The sequence below is a fragment of the Galleria mellonella genome, unplaced genomic scaffold (genome assembly GCF_026898425.1).
Source record: "Galleria mellonella isolate WM207_F2 unplaced genomic scaffold, CSIRO_AGI_GalMel_v1 utg312, whole genome shotgun sequence".
In the NCBI taxonomy this organism is placed as follows: domain Eukaryota; kingdom Metazoa; phylum Arthropoda; class Insecta; order Lepidoptera; family Pyralidae; genus Galleria; species Galleria mellonella.
In genome coordinates, this window is record NW_026442074.1 from 4,618,525 (window position 1) to 4,644,475 (window position 25,951).

Here is a 25,951-nt window from a genome sequence, read left to right on the forward strand (position 1 = left end):
AAATCAAATTACGGTGTTGCAACGCTCATAGGATATTATTCAGGGAAAGTTATTGATTTGAAAACAAAAAGTAGTTACTGTCAAGGCTGTATTTACTGGAAGAACAAGACTCATACAGAAGAATTCCGTAAGTGGATTGAATATCACGAGGATGAGTGTCAAAAAAATCACGAAGGTTCGTCAGGAAAGATGGAAGTCGATGCCATGAAAGAAATGTTCTCGACTTCAGAAGAAAAATTCGGAGTAAAATATGGTAACTACATTGGTGACGGAGATTCTAAGACATTCAAGGCTATTCTAGATTTAGAACCTTACGGTAATGAGTTACCAGTAGTGAAGAGTGAATGTATTGGTCATGTAGAAAAAAGAATGGGTTCTCGACTTAGAAATGTAAGAAAAGAAAAGAAACTTTCGGGGAGAGGAAAACTAACTGATAAAGTGGTAAAAAAATTAACAAAATATTATGGTTTAAGTATTCAGAGAAATGTTAACAGTGTTGAAAATATGAAAAAAGCCATAATGGCTACTTATGATCATATTTTTTCCACTACAGAAAATCCCCAACATGATAACTGCCCTGTAGGCGTTGATAGCTGGTGCAAATGGCAGAAGGCTATTGCTCAAAATCGAGATCCTCGAAAGGAAAATTTAGCTCCATTACTTGGTGAAGATTTAAAACAGCATCTTTTACCAATATATCAAGATTTGTCCAAAGATGATTTACTTGAGCGATGCCTTGGTGGTCATACGCAGAACGCGAACGAAAGTTTTAACGCTACAGTTTGGCGATTATCCCCAAAACACCTGCATTCCGGACTAAAAGTAGTCGAAATTTCAGCTTACATTGCTGCAGGGATATTTAATGAAGGTTATACTTCCGTATTAAGAATAATGAACCTTTTGAATCTGAATATTGGCACTTATGCTAAGATATATAACCCGACAGAATCGTAAAAGCCTTTCAGAGACCAAAGATGCTCGTTCAGCTCGCAGACAACATCAAATAGATGAAAATCAACTTTTTGAGGAGGAAGAAGGACTGTTATATGGACCTGGAATTGCAAATTAGTCGGTAAGTAATTAATAATTCAGTAAAACTACTCATTTTCCTGTACTGAAACTTTAAACGCGATTATCTCGAAACTACTTTTTGAAAAACTGTTCGTGTTGTAGCTCAAAAAATTATTGACCGATTTGTTTGAAATTTGGTGAGGCTTTTCTCTACATTACTATCGGAAGGATAAACCTAAAACTTCAGGTATTTCTGATTGATTACTTATTTTTTTTGGGGTCAAAAGGGTCAAAAAAATAGCCCAAAAAACTTTTTTTTAAGGCTGATTTTATATTGGATTTTATCCTTTTCTTTTTAATTTTATAGGTTTATCCTTTCCGTTTATATGTCCTGAAAAAAAATAATTTTTTTTTTTGTGTTTCAGATCAATGGTTGATGAGTGACAAATGAAGCAGTTTACCTCGCGTCAGAGGCAGCCTACAAGACATCATGCTGAGCCGCCATTTTGAATTAAAAAAAAAAAAAAATTCTTTTTTTGTAGTCTTAAAATGTTTAATAAAGTTGTGTTAAAAGTTCTAAACAATTAAATTATTTTTTCACTGTAAAAAAAAATATTAAAAAATGACCGATTTCGAGGCATTTACATGAGTCTCCCCCCTTAAATGACACACGAGTTCATACGACTGAATTATCGTGCCACTCTTGGCCCGCGATATCTGTTAATATTTGTTTGTGTCGATTTTGAACTAGTTACGAACATATAAATAACTGAATATGTAGTCGATTTCGTAAGCGTATAAGTAATTTAGTGTTTAAAATTTGATTTTTTAGGTTTTTCTTAAATAGCAACGTATATTATGAATAATACGTGACAATGATAACTTTTGATGGTAGTTCCTTGATGATAAATAAATAGAAATAATAATAATATATAACTACTTTCTTCACTAGCTGATAAATATCTTTGTAATTTTCTGCATTCTGAGTTTCTAATATAGAAAGTCAGTTCATTCAGTTGCTTGAATGTATTCTAAACATATCTATAGTGAGTGTATTGTTAATTCGTGTAAAAAGACACTGCCGAATGTTTCAGTGTTCGAATAGCAAATAGTAAAGAGCATACTGTATAAACTTTATACGAAGCGAGTGATTGTCGCATTCGCGGATCATCAACAATAGCAATATGTGATGTCATAATGTCTGAATGTACATACATCATTGTTGTCTTCAACAATGTGTAATATAGAATGACAGTCGGTATTTTGGTCGATTCCAGTTCGTTTAATATAACGTGAATAAAACGAAATTCAGTGTGCCGGTATTTTCTGGTGGTTTTCTGTGATGGCTGGTTTTTGGTCAATTTTCGTGATAATATCAGTAATGTTTGAGGTAGTTCTGTCGTATAATTTGACTTTATCTTTACCTTTTTAGTGCACATGCGGTCAAAATATTTGCACCTTCAATTTCAATGCGAACCTTCTCCGATAGTTGTGGTGTATTCTATTATGGCAATTTAATATAGTAAAATAATTTGTATATATTTAACAGTTTAATTAATATGCTTAAAAAAAAGAGCTAGCTGATCTGATCAAGTGCACAACTATGTGTAACTAAATCATTAAAAAATGGTAAGTATAACTACCTTATGCATAGAGCTTTATTACTATCTGTGTATACAGTTTTAATAATTTAGTAATTTAGATTATATAAATCTAGATAGAGCAACTGAATGGGGTCAATGGTCAATTAAGTGTTGGCTGATGAGTCGTCTTTTTCATATTGAATGTATATAGATCTTCAATTTCCAAAGTTTCCACAGGTAAGTGATATAACTCAAATGACTTTTATTATGATAAATTCACTAATTATAAAATTCATAATCCAATTATAAATTTAATACATTTTAGTGCCATTTTAAAAGCAGGCTATTTTGTATTAAGCATTTTTTGAGAGGCACTGTATCTAGATGTTATGGGTCTATTTATAATAATCAAACAATTAATATGTTTAATTCTATGGAAAATAAATATTTAATAATAAATCTGACAATAATGCACTTATGTTTCTAAAAAAGAAAAGTATATAATATTTAATAATGTAACAATTTACAGAGTCGAGATTTTAATGTAGGTACGAGTGTGTCACAATATCGCATTTTAAATGAGTTGTAATTAAGTTATCTAGTTTTTTAACCTCCGATTAATTTGAAGTCCTGTCCTGATAAGTTGTTCGCTTTAAATTTATAATTAACATCAATGTCCCGTTAAAGTTTTGTTATCTATAATTTTTTGCCATATACTAACAAATACAGCAGATCCATCTATCAAGTTAGTATTGTGTTGTATAATCTTTATTGTACATAATTTACATTGGACACATTAAAAGATTTATTTTACAATGCTTATCTCATAAAGGCATTTCTTACAGTCAATCTTTGAGAATCAAAAAAAAAGAATTAAGTTAGTGTGGGCAATGAAGCTTTTAAATTTGATTTGCCATTTTCGATATATGTTTTTTGGAAATAAAGGGGATTTTCAATTTTACAGTACTAGTTTCATTAGAAGAGTATTCCGATTCTATCCCCTTATTTACTTTATTTTTAAAGAAAATATTGGCGTCCATTTGACCAACCACATGCCGACATTGGTCGTTCTGTAGTAATTTTAAAGTTGTGATCATCGAGTCGAGTCGAGGACATCACTGTTACCTAGCATAATCTAAAGAACCCCTTATAATATTTATTAAGTATAAAACCTTCAATTCTACGTTTTTTAGTTTTAAGAATGTGCTTATTTTTAGGTTATTAATATTTATGCAAACGTGGAAGTAGCTCATACAGACGAATTACCACTTACAAAATCTCTAGGTTACGTTATGAGAGGAAACTTGCAGAAGACATTACAAGATGCTCGTCTTAATCAGGAATTAACAGATCTATATCAGGAGATGATAAGAGTCAGTGAGGAGTCGCACAAGCCTTCGGAGATTGAAGATAACAGATTGAGAAGAGTAATAGAGGATGAACAATTAGATTCATTGAAAGATGGTTAGTGCATTCCAATGTTGGATTCAACTACGCGAAGAAATGTATTACTGTATCTCTACATACTTATAATATTAAAATATTTGTAATTCTTTTTATGATTTAAATTGTACATAATTTTTTTCTTATGTTTGTGATTGCTCTAACACAACATTGGCTATTGTTTACTATAAAGTTTTTAAGTATCCAATTTAGGTTTAAAGCCGTGAGTTTATTAATAATGTAGATAAGTAACAAAACAAATATTATTTTTATATTGTAATAAATAATAAATGGGCTAAATTTGAGAGTCATAGAAATCGTCTAATTCTAAAACTAGGGTACAATCCAGAACACAAGGTAATTTAGAAGTCGTTTTCTGACCTGATCAGGAATACAAACCAGAATATCTCATATTGAGTATATAATGAGGTATTCATTTATACAAAGCAATATGACTAAATAAAAAAAACATTTCTTTATGAAATCAAAGAGTAAATAACAGTATTTACCGTTAACATAATTAACAACCATGTACTATATAACCTTATAATTATCACCCTAATGATCCTATTGACGATTTCGAAATGTGCCTACTCGAAATTAAGTAGCAAATTACATTTTGAAATTATTTATTTTATAGCGATGACCAGGCGCCGTAGAAGTCGGTCTTCGTTGGGAACGGTTGCACTTCAAAGGCGAGTACGATCACAGGCTACTCGGCGCGACAAATTGAATAGCCAAAGCTTAAGAAGTCATGTCGAACATACGAGATTATCAGTCAGCGATCAATCTGAGTCTATCGGTGAATAATGAATTCAGATTTTTGTAATGTACTTTAATATCTAGTCTTTTTATACTTTACTTTTGAAAGATGTATTTACACTTAATAAATCATGTTCTATGAAATTTCTGGTGCTTGAGATCAATATACCCCCTGTATTGTCGGTCGAGTTTCGGCAAAAAACGAGTTTTGATTTCGGCGACCTATATATATATATATATATATATATATATATATATATATTTAATATAGGGTATTTGAAAATTCCAATACTAATGGTATTGTACATAGCAGGGTTTACTTTAGGGAAAATTTTAGGGATTATTTTTAGGGAAAATTATAATGTAAAAATATAAGGTTTGTGCGCATTTTTTTAAAGGCAGTATGAGATGCGTGATAATGATATATATAGATATATAAATATAAAAAATCCTCACTTATCGTAACAATCTATTAAAAAGCAAAGATTCATGTCACAAGAAATCTAATGATCCAAGCTAATAAAAAATCTCTTTCTCCTGACGAAGGGATTACACCAACATCTACAAATCCAATTCATGTGAAATTGGGTGTATTGTTACTTCGATGGTATTTCTATGACATGGTAACTTGATTCAGAATCAAATAATTTACAGGAACTTTTAGCAAATACAGTGTATTTGAACACACTGTATTTGTATGTGTACAGACAGATAATGATTGGGGCTTTTAGGTACTTTTTATAGGTTTTTTGTGTTGGAATTTTTTTAATTTTTAATTAATTTAACTTATTTACAATTTATTGTTGAATTTCATGTACGTAGGGAAGTTACTATATTGTTTCTATTAACATTGTGATCTTTCAGAATAGTGATAGCAGATTTTTGTTTCACCATCGTGAATTGCAAACATTTTAATGACATCTTGTTAAAATAAAAATAGAATGGTTTGAACAACAATAATATTATGTCTAGTAACGTATCAAATGTTTATAACATACTTATCTTTATATCATTATTGCTTTTATTACGTTACGTATAAGGTATTTATTTAGTCAATGATATAATAGTATGTCCACGTGCATTAGTATATAAAGTATCTTATACATTAAGTCAGGATATTTCCAAATTTTATTTAATTTACTAAATTTTAAATTCGTTCAGCAGTTTAAGCGTAATTGAGTAACAAACATACAAATATTTTTACAAATTTTCACATTTATAATACATATTAGTAAGATTCAATATCAAATTTGATATTAAAAATAGACTTTATTTAAAAAGAGTCAATAGATATTCTCATTATTTTATGAGCACTTTAAAAACTTAGTATGGCTTCGCAGGCCCCCTCTGAAATGAAATTAATAATTTATATTCCAAAAACACTTTTAGATGATTAACTCTACGAATTACACAATAGTCATGCAAGCCTGTATCTTGTAATTCAGAAATGTGATTCAGCCATGGTGGTATTTTTTTTTTTTTTTACAACACAGGGGGCAAACGAGCATGCGGCTCACCTGATGGTAAGTGACTACCGTCGCCCATGGTCACCCACAACACCTACGGCATCGCAGGTGTGCTGCCGGCCTTTTAAAAAGGAATATGCTCTTTTCTTGAAGGTTATGTTGTCGTATCGGTTCGGAAATACTGCTGCTGGAAGTTGATTCCAAAGAGTTGTTGTGCGTGGGAGAAAGTGCCTTGAAAAACGCACGGTGGAGGACCGCCACTCGTCCAGTATATTAAGTAGGCATACTAAAAGTAATTATCATAAAAATAAATAAATCTGGTTTTAATTTTTTGTTCTTATGGTAATACTTAGATAATGATGAAATAAAATTTTGCCGAAGATGGAACTAATATTATTTTGTAATGTGCAATAGAAGTACAGTTGGTATTAACAGTAGGATATTAAGTAAATGTTTTGGAGAAGAATCAGGTATAGGTGGTGAGGCATCTTGTTTGTCAGTAGCGAATACTCTTCCCCAAACAGCGAATGCATACAATTGGGCATTAGTTCTTTTTAATGTTAAACTATATACAGTAACGTCGCCTTGGGTATCTTCATTGAATGTGAAATCTTTGACCTCTAGAGGCATTATAGATACATCCAAAGATATGGGGAAGAATGCAGAATCACGTGCTTGTAGATTTTGATCGAGTACTGGTGTGGGCACCGTCGCAATAATGGTCAGTTCCTCAAAGATAGCTGTGGAGTTCTCGGTATATTCAGGAAATCTGAAATGATGTTAATAGCATTTAGTTTCATATATGCAATAGAGATAGACGATACAAACACTTACTATAATATATATGGTAATTAATATACCATACGCTTTTGTTCTATAAAAAGCACCGACTTTAAACAAAATCAATTATTTTGATTTAAAAACTAAACTATTAAACTGATTTTGGTAACATATCTGTGGGACCAATCCTTTTAGAGAAAAAATAATTTCCTAATAATTATATTTGTTTTTATCAATGACGAAGTTATGAAGTAACAAACATAATATAATAATACAACTAAACTGAGAACCTCTTCTATTAAAGTTGGTTAAAAATTAATTACTACCACCAAACTAGCCTTTATGATACAAAAGTCAATTATTGGTAACGAACTGCTTTTGTACTAAATTATTTATAAAATAATTATAAGCCAATAATTAAAGGCATTTTTATCAACCTTTTAAATTTTTCTGATCATTTTCTATGCTATGGCATATTTGAGTATCGTAAGCTCAAGTTACTCTTTCTTCCTGCCATTCTTTTTTACACAGATTATAGCATGGGGTTTCCAAAAAGGGCATACGCTTAGTTGGCATCATTGTAGTGTAAAAAAGTAGGGATTCCAAATCAATATTTAATGTAGGCAATTAGGTTCTTTTTAGTATTATTTTAGAATAAAAATTTACATGCTAAGTAAGTACTTTTCACACAGTTCTGACATTTAATTATGCATGTCTCTATTATATTTGTATTTACATTTAATACTGTATAAAATACGATGATGTGAATAGAAAAGTTTGATTGTTAAGGAGTAGACATAAATAGACAAATCAACAACACCACAACAACAACAGGAAACATCAAACTACGTGAGATTACAGTCAAGGGTATGTATAATTGTTTTTAAATATTATAAGTTAGAAAAAAAATTGTTTATATTACTTGACCACGTTTATGTCAATTAAATTTATAAAATAAATAAAATGTTTATTTTATCCGTTATTTTTTTCTATTTAGATATAAATTTTTTTTAGATTCCGAAGCTAATATGAAATATAAGAGTGTATAATATATAAAATAAAATAGTTTTAAAGGATTGTTCTACCAGTGTACTGAATATTTTTCTCGTAGAAGTGTCTTCCATACTAACGCTAAAACTCGGCGTGGCAGCACAGACGTTCCATATTTATGAGACGTTCAAAAGTTTTCTTTGTTTTTCAATCCACGTGTTTTTAGAAAGAAAAAAATATAGTTTCATTGACAGAATACTTCTTTAGGTGTATTCAAATTTAATTTTATGTATTACTAGCTTTGGACTTGATCGGAATATAAAATTAACTTTCTCCATCTGATATAGTACGAGAATACCAAATTTCATGACGTTAAATCGCTATGAGCAATATTAGTAAGAATTTATATCTTTTTAACCTACCTAATTCCACAAGTATCTTTGGTATCCCCAGTGCAAGCTATCACAGAGCATATCCTGGTGCCGCCAGTCGTTATCCCGGAGAAGGTGCGGACTCCATCGAATGCTGTGGCTCTGTACTTGTAGTGCTGAAATTTTTTTATATGTATTCGATATACTGGGTGAAATCGAAATTATTAGTATTCATTGAAGGAGGTGTTTTACCACTGAAATTCAACATATTTCCAAAAGAAAAATAGGTTGAAAAACGGCAAGAAATGTAGCCTTCCAAATTTATTAAGTTGATAACGGCACGGGTTAAGTTTTTTTTAATGTCGGCTCACCTGATGAAAAGTGGTAACTCTCGCTTATAGACATAAACAGTACCATGGGCATAACTGTTTCAAGATAGAAACGCGAATGGGGCAGAGGTACTCAAGCAGACGATTTTTGTACAAAGTCCTCCTCTGGTAAGTTAGCGAGGAGGATTCAAAATTATTTGCTACTTTTTGATCATGTTTGGGTTATTTTCATTGACGAAATATACTCTATTATAAGGATGCTTGGTAATGATTTCAGTTTTACCTTGTGTAATGATTAATAGAACGCCAAAATTCAGTGATACTCGTACGAGAATATTCATGAAACTAAAAAAATTAAATATGATAATAATTTTTGTGATTTAGGCATTATGTCTATAATTCAACAGGTGCATAATTCATGGTATATATCTATATATATCTTTGATAATATTACTAGGAAATAATATGGTAACATTTATGTATTTACATATACGACTATTTGGCAAACAAACCTTATCTCCCTCTCTCTGATTGAGAGTGACGATGAATTTGCAACTGACTTCTTTGTTCACAAGTGTAAATTCGTGGCTGCCTGGAGTCAGCTCTCTGGTGTTGTGTGCAGGTAAAGAGGGGTCGGTGAGAAGGAATAGCGAATCGTGATCAGCAGGGTTGTCATAGATGGGACCTGGCGGTGTTGTCGTTACCTGTTCAAACAATGAATATTTCTCAAGCTGGTGTGTATTCATATAACTAAAACGTGTGGAATTATAGGCAGTTATTACTATGTAGTAGTTATTATGTATCGATAGCGCAGATGGGATTACCATATCATTATAATTTATTAAACAATATAAATATTTTTTCATAAACATAGATAAAAGCAATTACAAATTGTTATAGAATGGTATGAATGACAGTTATCATTTTGATAGTTTTTACGACTAAAAAATGTGCTGAGTGTAATAATATGTTTCAATCCAATAATCATAACTGATATTTGCTTATATTTTGTTCTTTTGTTGTAGTTATTTTGTCCTAGTACTAATTCGTAAGATCTCGAAACGTAAAATTTAGGCAACTAAAACAAGAAACTAAGCGTAGCATTCAAGAGATATTTACATGTCCAGGTATTTTGGGGACCCTTGCTATCAGCAGTCGAGAGGTTGGCTTTCCGGGCATGGTGCTCACTAGAGCTCCAGCCTTCCCGGAGAAGATTCCAGATCCTGTGGAATCGTAAATGTTAATAAAAATATTAATTGATTTTTAAAAAAGTTTCATACTATAAAAATCATAATTTTACAATTGTAACTTCCGATGAAGTTATTGATAATCTTCGAAATGTCTAGTCGGCATATTAATGTTGTGGCAGCACGAATATTCAGGTAAAACAAGAAGTGCAACGAAAGATACTGAAAATAAAAAGTATATAATAATTATACGCGTATTAAAATAATGTAAATAAGTTTTTAAGTGTTTAAAAAATACAATACATTTATGTATTGTATTTATACAATAAATGAAAATACAAAAATAATAAAGATGTTACTATTACTAACCCGCGCTTCCTACTCGAACGTTATTAGCACCACTGGCAAGGAAGTTGACGTTCATACTATACGCGTACGCCTCTTGAATTTGCACAGCTGTAAAATGGAAAATATAAATGACAAACGAAATAAATATAAAATGATGAGTGATAAATAAATGCTGCATTAAGAATCTTTTCAGGAGAAAATTTGTATGGCGACATTAATTTTATAATTAAACAAAGGTAAAAAAGAAAAGCAAGTTTGAAATAGTGATGTTACCATTCTATTTGGAAGTTTGTTTTCATGTTTTTATTTTAAATTTAGTAAAATATAATTTGTATTTTTTTAATATTTTCAAGAGTAGAATTTAGATTTAAGATTAGATAATATAATAACTTGCCTGTTAAATACGGCAACTCAGAATACCACATAGTGGTAAATATGACGTCGGTAAGATTATATTTTTCGACAACTTGTATGGCAGGTATTTGAAACTGGATATCGAAGCATATATAATGTCCGAACCTCACGCCAAAATCTGTGTCAAATATTCCCAAATCTGGTGCTAAGGCTGGAGTACGGCTATTTTCACCGAATAAATTAATTTTACGATATCTGTAAACAAGTAACAGAGATTTTTATACAAATCGCACTAAATGGCCGACTATCCCATGAAGAATAAGTCACTTAATTACTAAGTTCTTTTTTTTTTTATTTGAGCTTTCTTCCAAATAAATGAAATTTGGTCATAATATTTTAAGTTTATAGGATAAAAAATGCTTGAAGGATGTGGTAGGGACATATTAACCACGGGAATCAAGTATATTTTATAATGTAGATAATTTTGGAGTCTACGAGTGTAGGCGGTACGGTTATCACTATCCATCAGATAGACTGTCAACTTGTTTACCGTTTCAAATTGCATAAAAAAAACAAATCTAAAAATGATTCCGTACCTGTCAATCACAGTTCCATTTCTATCAAACACGACGTTTGTGTTGAATAGGTAGACTTTCTTCTCTGGACATAGTTCTTCTGTTGTCGCGGTGCAGTTCAAAATCTCTTGCACATTGATTACCACATATATACTGTTCACTCTTGACGCATTTGAAATTGACACTAGAATCTGTAAAAATAGGGAGGAAAGGGATTGTTAGTAATGGAGACTGAGAATCCTATTGCTAGCAATATATCCAACCAGGTCGACCTCCTTGCGGTTCTCCCTGGAAACTATCATGGTTAATTATTAGACATGATAAAATAAATAATTTGGCAATAGCTGGAAAGGTATCAGCTACAATATTTGCAATGGTAATCATTTTAGATATTTCAAAGATAATGTCGTTTCATAAATCAGAATTCCTCGTGATTGTTATTATCAATTTTATCAATATACTAACTTTCTGTCCGCTACTTCGTACACGTGGATTTCAGAAATAAAAAAAAAACAAATTAAATAAACACTTCTAGATGGGGTATCGAGATAAAACGTTCACCAGATTTGCAATGAGACCTTATCGAATAACAATGTGGGAACCCCATTCAAATTGGTGTAGTACATTTTGTGTGATACCGGAATAAACATACAGACAGACAAACCTTCTGAAAATTATTGTTTTAAAATCTATTGGTTCTATTAAGATCCCTCATTTTATTTTTCATTAAATATCTTCCATAAGGGTGGGGTTTCGAAGGGTGGGATATGGCGTGAATTTACTGGGTACAGAGGAATAACACCCGAGTCCTTAGGAATAGCAACGCATGGGGGGTATCATGGGCGAAACAGTATACTCTGTTATGTCCATGGTACTGCTCATGTCTATAGGCGACGGTTACCACTTTCCATTAGGTGGGCCGTCAGCTTGTTTGCCATTCTAAGTTGTATAAAAAAAATATATTTCTTTAGTTTATTTGTGTAGTACTTACATTATCGTATAATTCTGGATTCAGAGCTGGTATTGGATACTGTTTCAGGAGGTCGTATGTCGGAATAGTGACAGCTTCGTTGTTTCTGGTGAGCGTCAGTTCCGGGAACACTATGATATCTGCATTCTGTTGGTGTTACGTTTATATATATTGGAAAATTAAATATGTAAAAATATAAATAAAAGATTAAATACGATATATGCAAAGAAAGTGAACAAGTAACTGCAATAAAAGATCGAATGATGTGTTCGGAGATTTTTTCATTAACAATATTCTTTCGTTATTGATACATACAAACTGAGTTTAAACAATACATATGAGATAAGTTGTTTTTGTAAAATTTGACATTCATTTTGTAATAAGATAAAAAAAAATATTTGACTTACTTGATCTGCCGCTTCCTCGATGTATCTTATGTAGTCTGCCAAAGAGTTGCCCGAGCTATTCGGCCCTTGATATTCCAACACCGCAGCTACGTAGCTGTCACTCTCAGATTCTGGTGCCTGGAATACATATGTTTAAAATTATTTATGCACTTATTAACGACTCCATACTAGCACAAGATTAAGATAAAAGCGCAAATTATAGGGATATAAACTATTTTATCCCTGAAGTTGGAACAAATAATACACATTTACAAAATATATTTCAAGTTGGTTGAGTGGTTTCGGGAATTAGTGGCTAGGGGGTAAGACAGACATATGTAGTGCTTTTTTAAATAGTAAAATTTAAAAGAATGTAAATACCAGTAGGATTACAGTGTGATACATAATATTGTAAATTAAATATTTATATATTTTGTATTGTACCGCCACAAAGAAAAAAGGAGTGTAACTAAAAAAAAGAAAAACGCTCATGTAAACTATATAGGGTAAAAAGTTCAAACAAGATTTTCAAATTTCTAATAAAGATTTTTGTTTGTATTCAGAGATTGAAAATGGTTGTAAAAAAGTTTTAAATAAAATGCTAGTGTAATTTCCTGTTTTAGTCTATTTATAAAAGAATAATTATGATCTATTAAAAGGAAATGTTTCCTAAAGTAAAAATATAGAATATATACATATATATATGTATAATAGAATTATCTTAATTATTCTGGCATATCAAAATAAAACATATATCAGATTTTAAGTTAAGCCTTCGGGAACACAACTGTGAAAACTGCAAGCAATTTTAGTGCTGAATTTTTTGCGTGACACCAGAACAAACATACAGATAGACAGACGGATAACTTTTCTAAATACTATTGTTTGAACATCTATTTGTCTTTTTAAGACTTCTTATATAAATTTTTCTTAAATATTTCCTATGTATAGATGTCGTTTAGTTACAATTTTAATATACTAATGAGATAAAATGAGGTAGTTGGTGATATCTCGAAATATACAATTTAGTCAAGTAAAAGAAGGAATAAAGCATAATATCTAGGAGATATATGAAATATCTCTCACGTACAGACATTGTCTAGTAACAATTTTATTATATTAGTAAGATTACTAATAAATGTGTTAACCTATAATAACAATTGATGTATTAATCTATTGTAGAAATGTTAGAAATATTGTGGTGGAAAATGGCAATAGTGACAGAGGAGGTAGTGACGAGATTAAGTCAATCACAGGCTATTCTTTTAATGTTTAAGTTTTTAATTAACTTTTTAAAAAGGCGTTTGTCAATTCGGTTGCATTTTTTTATTACCTAACTTTATCAGTTATAAACCGAATTCGAAAATTCTTTCTTTATATGAAATGATATACTTACAGATTTGTTTCATAGACATTTTATCAAAATCTGTTCAGTACTTTAGATTTTAAATCAAAATAAGTCATTTTGCCACAACTGAAGTCGATTTTTTCTAAATACAAGCAGTCGGTGGTTTTAAGCTCAACAGAAGCTGAATATTTTATATTGTTTTAAGTCATGAAACAACAAAGCTTAAATGAACACTAAGTAATTTTGGATTAAATTTGGGGCCTATAGAGATATCAAGAGTAAATTAGTCCTATATTAAAATGGTTCATATGGTTACTGGAAGTACTAGGGTAAACTCCTTAGATTTATAATGAGCATAAAGATTGCTAATAAATATTTTTTTTGTTAATAAAATATGTTCCAGTAACCAAGTAGTTGCCAAATCATTGAATGGAATTAATTTTTAATCGCTCAGAAATAATATCTTTATATGTCTATGTTCTCATTTTGTTTTCGTAATTATGCTATATGCGGCAGGTATAATAAAGCAATGTTAATATGCAATTTAATGAGGTATTATGTCATATGGGCAGTATGTTAGTAAGGATGGCAATAAAACATCTGGGTTTATATAAAATATTTTTATTGAGGAAGGATGGAGTGGGTGTTAAGTACAATAATTTCCATATTTATTTTTTAATTTCCTTGTTTTTGAATGCAGTGTAATCGTAGACATGTCGTGTACTGTCTACGACCTTTGTATAATTAGTCACATTATTTAAGCCCTATTTGTATAAAAACATAACGAAACAAAAAGTAGAGTCAATTTATCCTTCTTTGTAAAGTTAGTTATAAATAGTCTACATATTCCCTATCCCTAGTACACCATAATATAAACATAATTTAAAAATATGGTTATAAATACCCGGCCTATCCATATAAAATATTACCTAGTCCCCATTTTTTTAATACTTTAAAAAATGACAAAGATAACCCTGAATTGTGTGAACAGTTTTATTATGTCATTAATACTTATGTGGGATATTGATGCATAATGGAATGAGTAATGGTTAAATGAATTATGCATAGATTGGAACGCAAGCTATTAGAATACTACAAGTGAACGGTTTCCTTAGCGGTAACGGTGATTTATTAATTTTTATTAGTAAAATAAATAAATAGTTTGTTAGTAGAAATTATTTACTTCTTATTTTTCGGAACTATATTACACTAACCTGATCTGGCTCTAATGGTGGTGTTTGTACCTCACCATCTGTGGCAAATACTCTTCCCCAAACAGCAAAACTGTACAATTGAGCATTACTATTTTTCAAAGTGAGCGTGTAAACTGTTATATTTTCGTATACATCTTCGTTGTATGAAAATTCATTGGCTTTTAATGGCATGATAGATACATCCAACGATAAAGGGAAGAAAGCCGAGTCATGGGTTTGTAATTGTTGGTCGATGACGGGAGTAGGCACTGTTGCAATTATGGTGAGTTCTTCGAAGACAGCAGTTGTGTTCTCATTGTATACACGGAATCTGTGAAGTCATACAGTAAACTATTTTAATAGCTGTAATAAAACAATTGAACAAATTGAAATTGTCAGATACAATTGCATATATTGAGATGGTGTAGCGCTTTTTCAGCCTAGAATGTACTTATATCTATAGAAAAAAAGAAACTATAATTTTATCTATAATTACAGTGTAAGTAATAGTGCTACCATGTAGTCCCAAAGTATCATTTAACAGTTTAGATATCATCATCTTCCTTATTATTATTTCACAGCAGAACACTATCCATGCTTTCCTAAAAGACTGACATAAGGTTCTGAGTGATATGTATCAATTGTTTCTGTAATGTATTTGACGAATTAACATATAGGTAGGTAGATATAAATTATAGTCGGTCCCCTCAAATCAGTACCAAATGAATCAATGTTTTCTTTTCGTTACCGTACAAGAAAGATGACGCTGAACGTCAAGAGATAGAATGAAAAAATTTATCGATAGATTCGTTTATGCTTGATTAAGAGACTGTATATTCGTATCACATTTGAATTAAAAGCAAAGAGGAAATCCAACTTTCTGTTAATCTCGGCAATGACTTCAAAGAACTTTTGTGAAGCATTCACAAAAGTTCTTTGAAGACATTGCCGAGATAGGGTACCTAGAAGGTTTGCCACATTGCCACCCTGGATGGCTATAAGAGATACGTTGATCAAAATATAAACCAACCTTCTGATCGCCAGAGGTTTCAGCTGGATCGCTATTAGCTGATGCGATACCTCTTTTATTTTATTACATTATTTTGAAATTATCCAAAATAAACAGACATAAATTAGTAATTACCTAGTTCCGCAAGTATCAATGGTGTCCCCAGTGCAAGCGATTACAGAGCACACCCTATTGCCGCCTGTTGCTACACCATCGAAAGTGCGAACACCATCAAATGCAGATGCCCTGTACTTGTATTGCTAAAAAATAAAGTACAATAAATTATTATAGTAAATGTAATTGAGTATTTGTTGAAGAAAAATAATGTATCTCTGGGGCATAGATTAAGAATACTGTCCTTCTCTGGCAGAAGTCAATGTCTAGTATTCAAGCCGCTATTGATAAGTTTCGTGGTGAAGCGGTAAGTACACTGCTTTGGGCAATGAGCCAACCTGTTTACCATCAAACGGCTCGTTTGATGGTAAACAGGGTTACCGTACCCTATGGATACCTGTAACACCACAGATGTCACGAGCGCGTTGTCGTCCCTTAAGAAAAATTTATACGCTTTTTTTTTAAAAAAAAAACCCATGACTACAGTCTCTAGGGAAAGCCTTGGCAAGATTATTCTATAATCTGAGTATTCGCGGGAGGAAGATCCTCTGAAACGTGTGAGAATGGATTCCCTGTTGATGGCAAGTGTGTGTGATGGCAAATGTGACGATGGAGTCAGTGTTTTAAAACGTTATATAGATGGTAAAATGCAGTGCGAACCTGCGTTCCATATCTCTGATTGAGCCTGACGGAGAATGTGCAGCTGACTTCATTGTTTGTTAGTGTAAATTGTTGGAAACCTTCTGTCAGTTCCCTGGTGACGTGCGAGCGGATTGAACGATCGGTTTTCAGATATAGCGAGTCTTGCTCTGTAGGGTTGTTGTAGATCGGACCCGGATACTGTTCTGTAACTTGAACCTGCCACAACCATTTATTGTGACTTATATAAAGTGAATTCGACAATCTTTAGTATCATTTTAAATAGGATATTCTCAATTAAACAATTTTTTAATTCTGTACCAATTTTAATAATTCGTTTAAATAATTTTACTATCGTGTTGGCTCGATATTATATTGTTGTGATTAAAGGTAGTTTTTTTACTATTTTAAACGGAAATAAAATTAGCATGGAACGTAAAGTCTTATTGATTTCAGAATTTATCACAGAAAAATTCGGAAGCAGTTTTATTAGTTAATTAAATTTTCATAACTTCTCACTATTACCTCGTCTTATAATCTATTATTTATTAATTTACCTGTCCTGGTATCTTTGGGACTCTTGCGACCAGTACCCTCCTTGTAGACACTCCGGGCATGGTACTGACTAGAGCACCCGCCTTACCGGAGTAAATACCCGATCCTTAAAAGTAATAAATAATGTTTCAATGATTTTATAAATATAATATCTGAATTAGTATTCCCATACAAATCTTACGCATAAAAGTATCCCAAATTTAAATTTAAAATCAAATATCCATTCAGAATTTATCTTGAAAAAAGTTTAAAGTTTTTGTTCTTTTGGGCGCTGTACAATACATTTTTCTCTGTGTATTATTATACTATTGTGTATTACTCTCATCGTAGTCCACGGTTTCGTAATATAATATGTAAAAGTCTTTGAAGGTAATGATTAAAGAGTAGAGTACGGGAAGAGAATAATTGGCAATAAACAGATTTTGTGACCTCACAGTTAGTTTAGTACACGCAAAGTTTTCGCATAAATTGAGTTTAGTGTCTGACCGAACTTTAGGTTTCGACCAGTGATGGTCAAATTTATGAAATTTCGAATTCGTTAAAAAAATTTAAAAACTTTTACTTAGGCGAAATTAAGACTATATTTAAAAAGGTTTTTTCTGTCCCAATGTAATTTTTTTTGGGATTCCTCCTGTTTAAGATTATTTAAAACATTTATTATTATTTTATCTATTATCTTTATAGAAACTCATAATTTAAGATTCTTCTTTATTTTGTGAATATTAATAAATAGTTCCATTAATAAAAAAAAACGTATTAACAAATTAAAATTAGCAGAAAATTTTAAATTGTCCAAAAAAATAAAGTTTCAAAATAAATTTAAGATTTCAGTGGAAATCTAGTTTCTTTCAAACACTAATTGAGTCACTTGTGTTGTCTATTTCTATTTAAACCTGAACTTGATATTCACAACGACAGTCACTCTGTGCTCATGGCTAAATTAAAATGTTGATGTACCTCGACATTGCATTATATTTATTTATACTTTAAATTAATTTAATTACAATTTCCATTATTTATAATGTGTTATTATTCATATTGTTAATATCTTTACTTATTTAATGACATTTAATAATTTAATTCTATTTTAATGTTTATCAAATTCAAGGCATGCTCTGGTTGCCTATAAATGTAAGAACAGTTAGATATAATCTACCAGTGTATTGTATTGAAATGATTTGCTGTGTCTTAGTTGGTAATACTATAAATAAATAAATAAATATGTTTATGGTAGTGAAAATACGTACCAGCGCTTCCAACGCGCGGATTATTTGCTCCACTGGCCAAGAAGTTGATGTTCATGCTGTATGCGTATGCCGATTGGATCTCCACAGCTAAATATATAAAAAATAAAAATAGTTTAATTCAAGTTAAAAAAAATATATTTATAAAGAAAGGTCCGTCCTACTATTTACAAACGCCAAAGTTTGTGTTTAAATGTTTGTTACCCAATCACGTTTAAATGGCTACGCAGATTTTAATGAAATTTAAAAAATGAAACAGTTCGTCTTTATACCAAACATTCAAATCCTTCCCTAAATTAATCCAGGATATGGTATGCATATCCTGGATTAATTAATACGACATTTCTTACTAATGTGAACAAAACTGCTAATTAATTATGAAACCCGAAAAATAATATGATTACCAGTTAAGTAAGGCATCTCAGAAAACCACATGGTAGTGAAAATGACGTCAGTAATATTATTTTTCTCGATGACCTGGATGGCGGGCACTTGGAACATCAGATCGAAGCATATATGATGGCCGAATGTCACACCGAAATCTGTTTTAAACACGCCCAAGTCTGGATTCAGTGCTGGTGTTCGGGACGCTTCACCAAATAAATTGATTTTGCGGTATCTGAAATGGCATAGGTAGAAATGTATAATTGAAGGACATTAGATTGTTAGTTTTTTTATACTACTATAGTGACAAACAAGGATACGGCCTGTCAGATGGTCAACGGAGGTTCTGTAGCTTATGGACGCTTGTAACACTAGAAGTGTCACGGACGCATTGCTGACCATTGTTATTAATTGTTAGTATGATACAAAAATTCTCATCTCCCCTCTTAAGGAGAGGAGATGGCAACTAACCCCCGGCAGAAGCACAGTCGGCCGGGGTTCAGGGCCCCAGGGAGAGAAACCGGCGTACAATGCGGGCAGTATCTAAGAGCACCGCTTTCTGCATCTTTCTCAGGAGTGAGCCGCTTTGGAATCCCAACCGTCTGAGATGTTGTTCCAGACTGGTTGGGATAAGATTTATTAATATGATTATTATTATATTCAAAATAAAATGGCAAATAAGCTAATGGCCCAACTGATGGAAACTGGTAAGCATCGTCTATAAATATGAATAGCATTGTAGATTTTGCATGCTATTATTTCACCCTTTCATTATTTCCTTTTATTTATTTGCCAACAATAGTCAAATCTATATTGGATTTCTAATTCAATTAATTCATCGTGAATTCGTCACGATGAACCAGCTGATCTGACTTCGTCTTCAGTGGTATCCCGCCAGCGAGAATCAATAGCGCAAGCAGGGTTGTCATTTTATTTACATACCATACCATATTAGCCTTTAATTATCCACTATTGAACATAGGCTTCTCTATATTGGAGGGTTTTGTTAGTAGTTGCTACGCTTGGCAATAGAAATTTTTATTTTTAATATAGTTTTAGATATTTGTGCCACAGAATCAAACCAAGTCTTTAATAACGTGTATAATGCTGACCTGTCGATTACAGCGCCATCTCGATTGAAAACGACGTTAGTATTGAAGAAGTATACTTTTGCCTCTGGACACAACTCTTCTGTAACTGTTCTGCAGTCCATGCGTTCTTGGACATTAATTACTACATATACACTGTTCACTCTTGACGCATTTGAGATTTGTACTAGAAACTAAAACATTTAATCATTATGCAGTGGACGTTCTGTATTCGTATATAGATATATATATATTTTTAGGGACAATAAATTGTTTATATTCTTAATTTTTACATGTTTAAGTAAATATAAGCATTGTGGAAAAGTATAATAATAATTATACATACATACAAAAATATGTTTATCCCTAAAAAAATATATCCAAATTTCACCATGTAAGTAAGTACTTACATGGTGAAATTTGGATATATTTTTTTAGGGATAAACATATTTTTTTACCAATTTATTTCTATATGATGTGGTTAGATTGAAACATAAAATTAATTTCATGATATTAGTATCATGAAAAATTTCTATAGGTACTCGTATATGTATCTGGCTCATTTGTTAACATTGATTGAATTGTATATATTTTTTTTAATGTAATGGTAACCCCGCCTGCGCTAACGGTATACGCTGGTGGGCACCAGTGATAGATGACAGGTAAGGATGAAAAGGCAGGTCTTTATTTGTAATGCATGACCAAAGTGACACTTCGTACTAATAGTGATTTATTGTATATGTAATTGAAAATTAAATATATGATGTACCTGTATAAAATAGAAAATGGATAAATTCAATAATTAATATTTGCATGCCATTTGATGTGGCGAAACATAATGGACATCTTATAAACTTCACAAATGCAACACCTTTTCTACAATGTTTCTAGCAAATAAATTTCATTTCATTTCATTTCATTTCATTTCATTTCATTTCATTTCAGGTCAGTTAGCCCATCGTGATGAATACACTTGGAATTCAGCACGATGGTTTCCAGAGGAGACTACGGGGAGGTTGACCTGTTAGGGTATATTATTAGCAATGGAACTGATAATCTGCATTACTAACAATCCCTTCTCCCCCTGAATTGTATATTAATTTTGAGTATTATAGAAATATTACATTTCTGTCAAAATAAATGAAAAAAAAAGCGTTAAGAAAAAGAAGTGTTAATTTCGAATACGGTAGTTTTATATGAAATAGTTTCTGTTGATTAATGAAACCGAAGCAATGAAACTAATTTTATACGGGTAATTTTATAAAACCAATATCATGAAAGCTTAGACACAAGTCATAATTTCACCGATACTGTATATTTTGTGACATTACTTGCATATATCCTAGTTTATTGATCTTGGTTTCTATAAAGTAACATATTTATTTCATCACATTCGAAACTAAACCCGCAAAATTAGCTTTTTATTTTAATTTGTTACTCACCTCATCATAAAGTTCTGGATTCAGAGCCGGTATAGGATATTCAAGCAGAGTGTCTTTTATCGGAACAGTACTATATGATCCTCTTGTTAATGTCATTTCAGGAAATACTACTATATCAGCATTCTGGAATAATTGTAAATTACAATGAAAAAAATAATCTACGAAAAATAGTTGATAAAAAAATGCCGAGATATTACATTTTTTTTTTAAGTATTAAATTATCACTAATATTACAGATGTGAAGTGAAAATGAGTTTTATGTTTGCTATCTCCTGTTACTTAAGGCTCATCATCATCATCATCATCTTCTTCTTACCATTATCCTAATTATATAAATTTTGAGGCTGGCGTCATATGATTTTATACGTATTGCCCAAGGTTTTCGTTTTTAGTTTTATAAGGGAGGGTTTAGGCCAGTAGTCTGGTGGTAATATCTGATGGTTATATAATCTTATGTTAAATTAACGTATTATTTAATATATATATATATATATATATATATATATATATATATATATATATATATATATATATATATATATATATATATATATATTGTCGTATCACGGTATTTATATCAAACTCCTCCGAAACGGCTTTACCGATTTTTATAAAATTTTGTGTGCATATTGGGTAGGTCTAAGAATCGGCCAACATCTATTTTTTATACCCCTCAATGATACGGGTGACCCTCCCCAAAAAATTTTTTTTTTTTTTTTGACAAATTTTTCCATTTTTATTTTATTATGATTTAGCATTGAAAAATACATACAAATTCCAATTTTCACGCTTTTACGATCAACCCCTGTTTTTTAATCGCGATTTTATATATCGCAATAGGGTTGTATGATGGTAATCGAATATAATAATTATAGTACGATAAATTTTCATGTATAGTTCTAGAAATAATGTATATGGTAAAACAACGTTTGCCGAGTCAGCTAGTATATATATATATATATATATATATATATATATATATATATATATATATATATATATATATATTATATACCTTTGATTATTTTGGTTCTATATTTATCTTCTTTTGAAAAAGTAGCCTTTGAGGTTAAATATATAAGTACCTGTTCCGCAGCTTGCTCGATAAAGTCCACATAATCACGGAGGGCTGAGCTTGAGGTCAAAGATGGCTGATATTCCACCACAGCTGCCACATAGCTGTCGTCTTCTGGGAAGGATCTCTATAACAAAATATGTATAATCATATACTCCAAATTAATATCTATCTATCCATTTATATACAAAGATGAAATATTTGACTTTTTTGTATGTTAGTTTGTAATGGATAAACCCAAAAAGTACTTAACTGATTTTAATAAAAATTTCATCTATAAAAAGCTACATTATTAGCGAGCAGGCGGATTATGTATAACTTTTAACGTAGGCTATACTCGTATATTATTTTCGGTCTATTCATGCGAAATGGAGTAGGCCAGAAGTATAAAGAGCAAAGATTTTATTTTTTATTTATAACGCAATAATTTAAAAATGCTTAATTGATTTTAAAAATTCTTACATTTGTAAAAAGTTGCATTAACAGTTAATAATATACGTTGTATTTTATTAAAAAAATAGAGATCTTTTACCTATTTACCAAAACTATTTGCCTCCTTTCGCTGCTAAACTAATAATACGATAATACTATTTTTTAAACTTTTAAATTAGGTGAATATCCAATATTTTTATGTAGGAAAATTTAATTGAAATTAAATAGAAGTTAATTAAGCTCTACACCATCTAATTTTTAAAATTAAGGTCAAAATTTAATTCACAATAATATGCACTACATCTATAATATTTAACTCTACATCTATGGACAGAATCCTATAATAAATAATAGCAATAATAAATAAATAGAAAAAAAAGAAAGTAATTTTATTTCATTTACCCGTGCAATATACTCGATTCATTAGTATATTTTATTCATTATAATTTAAACATTAGACAAATGTAAACAGATAAAATACGAATCAAAATAATTTTAATTATAAATTATAATATTGTCTTAACAATAAGATTACTTATTTTCATTAATATTTCATGAATTATTGCTTTAAATGTGCTAATAATAATTGCCATCCAGTTTCTAATTAAGTAGAGCTATTATGACTATGGCAGACAACAATATATTTAGTTATATTTTTTACTGACATCTAATATTTGTTATTGAGTGAACATTACTAGAAACTCAGTATTGCCAGATTACGTATTTTTTCGCAGTTTAGGGTAAAAATTTGTGTCTTGGAGAAATTTTGTTTTATTTTTTTGCCCGTGTAGTGGTTACTTGATAAAACGTAGTGAAAATAAACAGAACTTTATGTTCGCGTAAAATCGAAAGAAATAGTATCAATTTGGAGAATAAATATAAAAAAAATTGGGAAAAATAAAAAATAGCAACACTGTGGCTAATTGTATAATTATTACGTACCTGTAATGATAGTTTTAATATACAAGTCAATAATATAAATATAACTCGCGACATTGTTTGACAATTTGCACCTGTCTGCCGCACTATCGTAAGTGGATCTCTGTACATTGCCTTCGGTATTTATATAGCAGTATAACAGAGATAACAAACACTTACCTATGTATATATACATAGCTAAAGTCATATTATGAAAATAAAAGATTTGTTTGTTTGTAATTAATAAATAAAAAAAAAAATACTTAATCGATTATAAAAATTCTTTCACCTTTATAAAGTTACATTATCAGTTGCTATATTTAATTAAAAAAATATATTTTCTAAATTATATTTCTACCTATTTTCTCTTGCGAAGCCGTGGCGGGTCGTTGATTAATAGATATCTTAGATGGGGCACAAAGTTGTACGCGCGGATTATTTTAAGAACAAAAAAAATCCACATATGCTTGCTGCAGACACATTTTGTTCGACTAAAATTCGATTAAATTTGTGAAACGATCTTTCGTATAAAAGTTGGTTATGATAAAACACCTAAAATTGCATACTATTGACGAAATTTTTTTAAACAAGATAATAAAACATTATAAATATAAATAATTATTAAAAGTATTTCATTATATAAAGGCATTGTTACAGTTTTATATGAAACAAAATGTAACTATGACTTAAAAACAAATACTGGATATTAAATATACATTCTGTATCAAAAAAGTACAAAGGAACCCTTATGGTGTGACTTCGTCTGTTCGTCCATCCGTCCGTCCGTTCATCTGTCACAACGTTATATCTCAGTGACAAATAACGATGTAGTCGATATGAAATTTGGAATAGTTTTACTCATTATTAGCTCACATATATTGCAATAGAAATAATTTAAAAAATATTTTTATTTTGCTTGCTATGGGGTTCAAAAATAGGTACTCAAAATTTTAAAATAGACCTACTAGTTCTAGTGGGTTATCATATAAAATGGCTTCAATTGTTTATTTAAAAATTGATTTTTATTTATTTTACGATACGTAGTTTTTGACTTATGATTGAAAATATGAGAAAAGAACCATTTTCCAACTTAAAATCTGAGATAATTGCAATTTATAAAGGAAAATATTACAGGAAAAATAAAACGATGTTTTTAACTAATATTGTTTTTGAGAAATTATTAAAAAAAACTCCAAAAACAAAGTTATGCGGTCCAGTTTTTAAACAAAATTATGCTCAAAATATGAAATTACGATTTTTAATATCAATAATAATAATTTTTGGAAGTAATTTCAGGTATGAATTGCAACAAAGGTATTTTATCTTATACCTATATATGTATAGAGCCTAAAAAAGGGTGAGCACAAAAGGTCATGGACAGGTCGCAGTGTCACAGGTTTTTCTGTCTGAAAAAGCCTGTCTTTCAATAATAATAATGTACAGAACCCTCAGTGAGTTCAACTTGTACCTGACAGGTTTTTTTTATTATGAACCATAAGTTAAATAATACCTACATATCTTTTTAATGTTTCCGGCGTCCTATATTTGTTATACAACATATTTTTTTTGTAAACAAGCTGACGATCCTCCTGATCCACTACTTTCCATTAAGAAAGCTATCATGCATGGATATACTCCGTGACCGAGGTGTGACAGAATGGTGCTGTTGATGAACGCCTTCTTAGGCGTTGCTATTCTTGTGAACTATGGTGTCTCTATACTCTGTAATTTCCCTGCCATTTCAATCCCATCAAACTGTACCAGATATGCATGAATAGCCGTTTTACGACAGAAACACGAGTGGGACAGAGGTACCAAAGCAGACGAAATTTGTATAAAATCTCCCCCTAACAATACTTGCCAGTAAAGTTCCTGTAAAGCAACAATACCAATACAGCAATATTTATAGCATTAAACATGTTCAATGCGATATTATTTGTGATACGCGATATTTT

The 25,951-nt window shown here is 30.8% G+C and overlaps 2 protein-coding genes across 7 annotated transcripts; one reads left to right on the forward strand and one right to left on the reverse strand.

The window, feature by feature from the left end:
• The first annotated feature begins 1,720 nt into the window (after positions 1-1,720).
• LOC113513214 (uncharacterized) lies at positions 1,721-4,943 on the forward strand. 6 transcript variants are annotated; one of them, XM_031908552.2, is made up of 5 exons: positions 1,721-1,800; positions 2,444-2,640; positions 2,729-2,831; positions 3,812-4,058; positions 4,678-4,943. In XM_031908552.2, the coding sequence occupies exons 3-5, from the start codon at positions 2,796-2,798 to the stop codon at positions 4,845-4,847; spliced, it is 453 nt and encodes a 150-aa protein (XP_031764412.2). In that variant the 5' UTR covers positions 1,721-1,800; positions 2,444-2,640; positions 2,729-2,795; the 3' UTR covers positions 4,848-4,943. The 6 variants fall into 6 exon arrangements, with proteins under 6 accessions (XP_031764412.2, XP_031764411.2, XP_026752999.2 ...); XM_031908551.2 differs by having other exon boundaries at positions 1,749-1,812; XM_026897198.3 differs by having other exon boundaries at positions 1,755-2,057.
• Positions 3,015-24,127, reverse strand: LOC113515229 (uncharacterized). The gene is made up of 19 exons (XM_026899389.3): positions 24,021-24,127; positions 22,657-22,773; positions 21,572-21,694; positions 20,154-20,323; positions 19,062-19,276; positions 18,661-18,747; positions 17,416-17,519; positions 16,880-17,077; positions 16,241-16,365; positions 15,118-15,427; positions 12,577-12,693; positions 12,191-12,316; positions 11,221-11,390; positions 10,665-10,879; positions 10,292-10,378; positions 9,855-9,958; positions 9,248-9,439; positions 8,458-8,582; positions 3,015-7,034 (listed from the first exon to the last, which is right to left on the reverse strand). The coding sequence occupies exons 1-19, from the start codon at positions 24,072-24,074 to the stop codon at positions 6,659-6,661; spliced, it is 3,015 nt and encodes a 1,004-aa protein (XP_026755190.2). The 5' UTR covers positions 24,075-24,127; the 3' UTR covers positions 3,015-6,658.
• Positions 24,128-25,951: the final 1,824 nt, after the last annotated feature.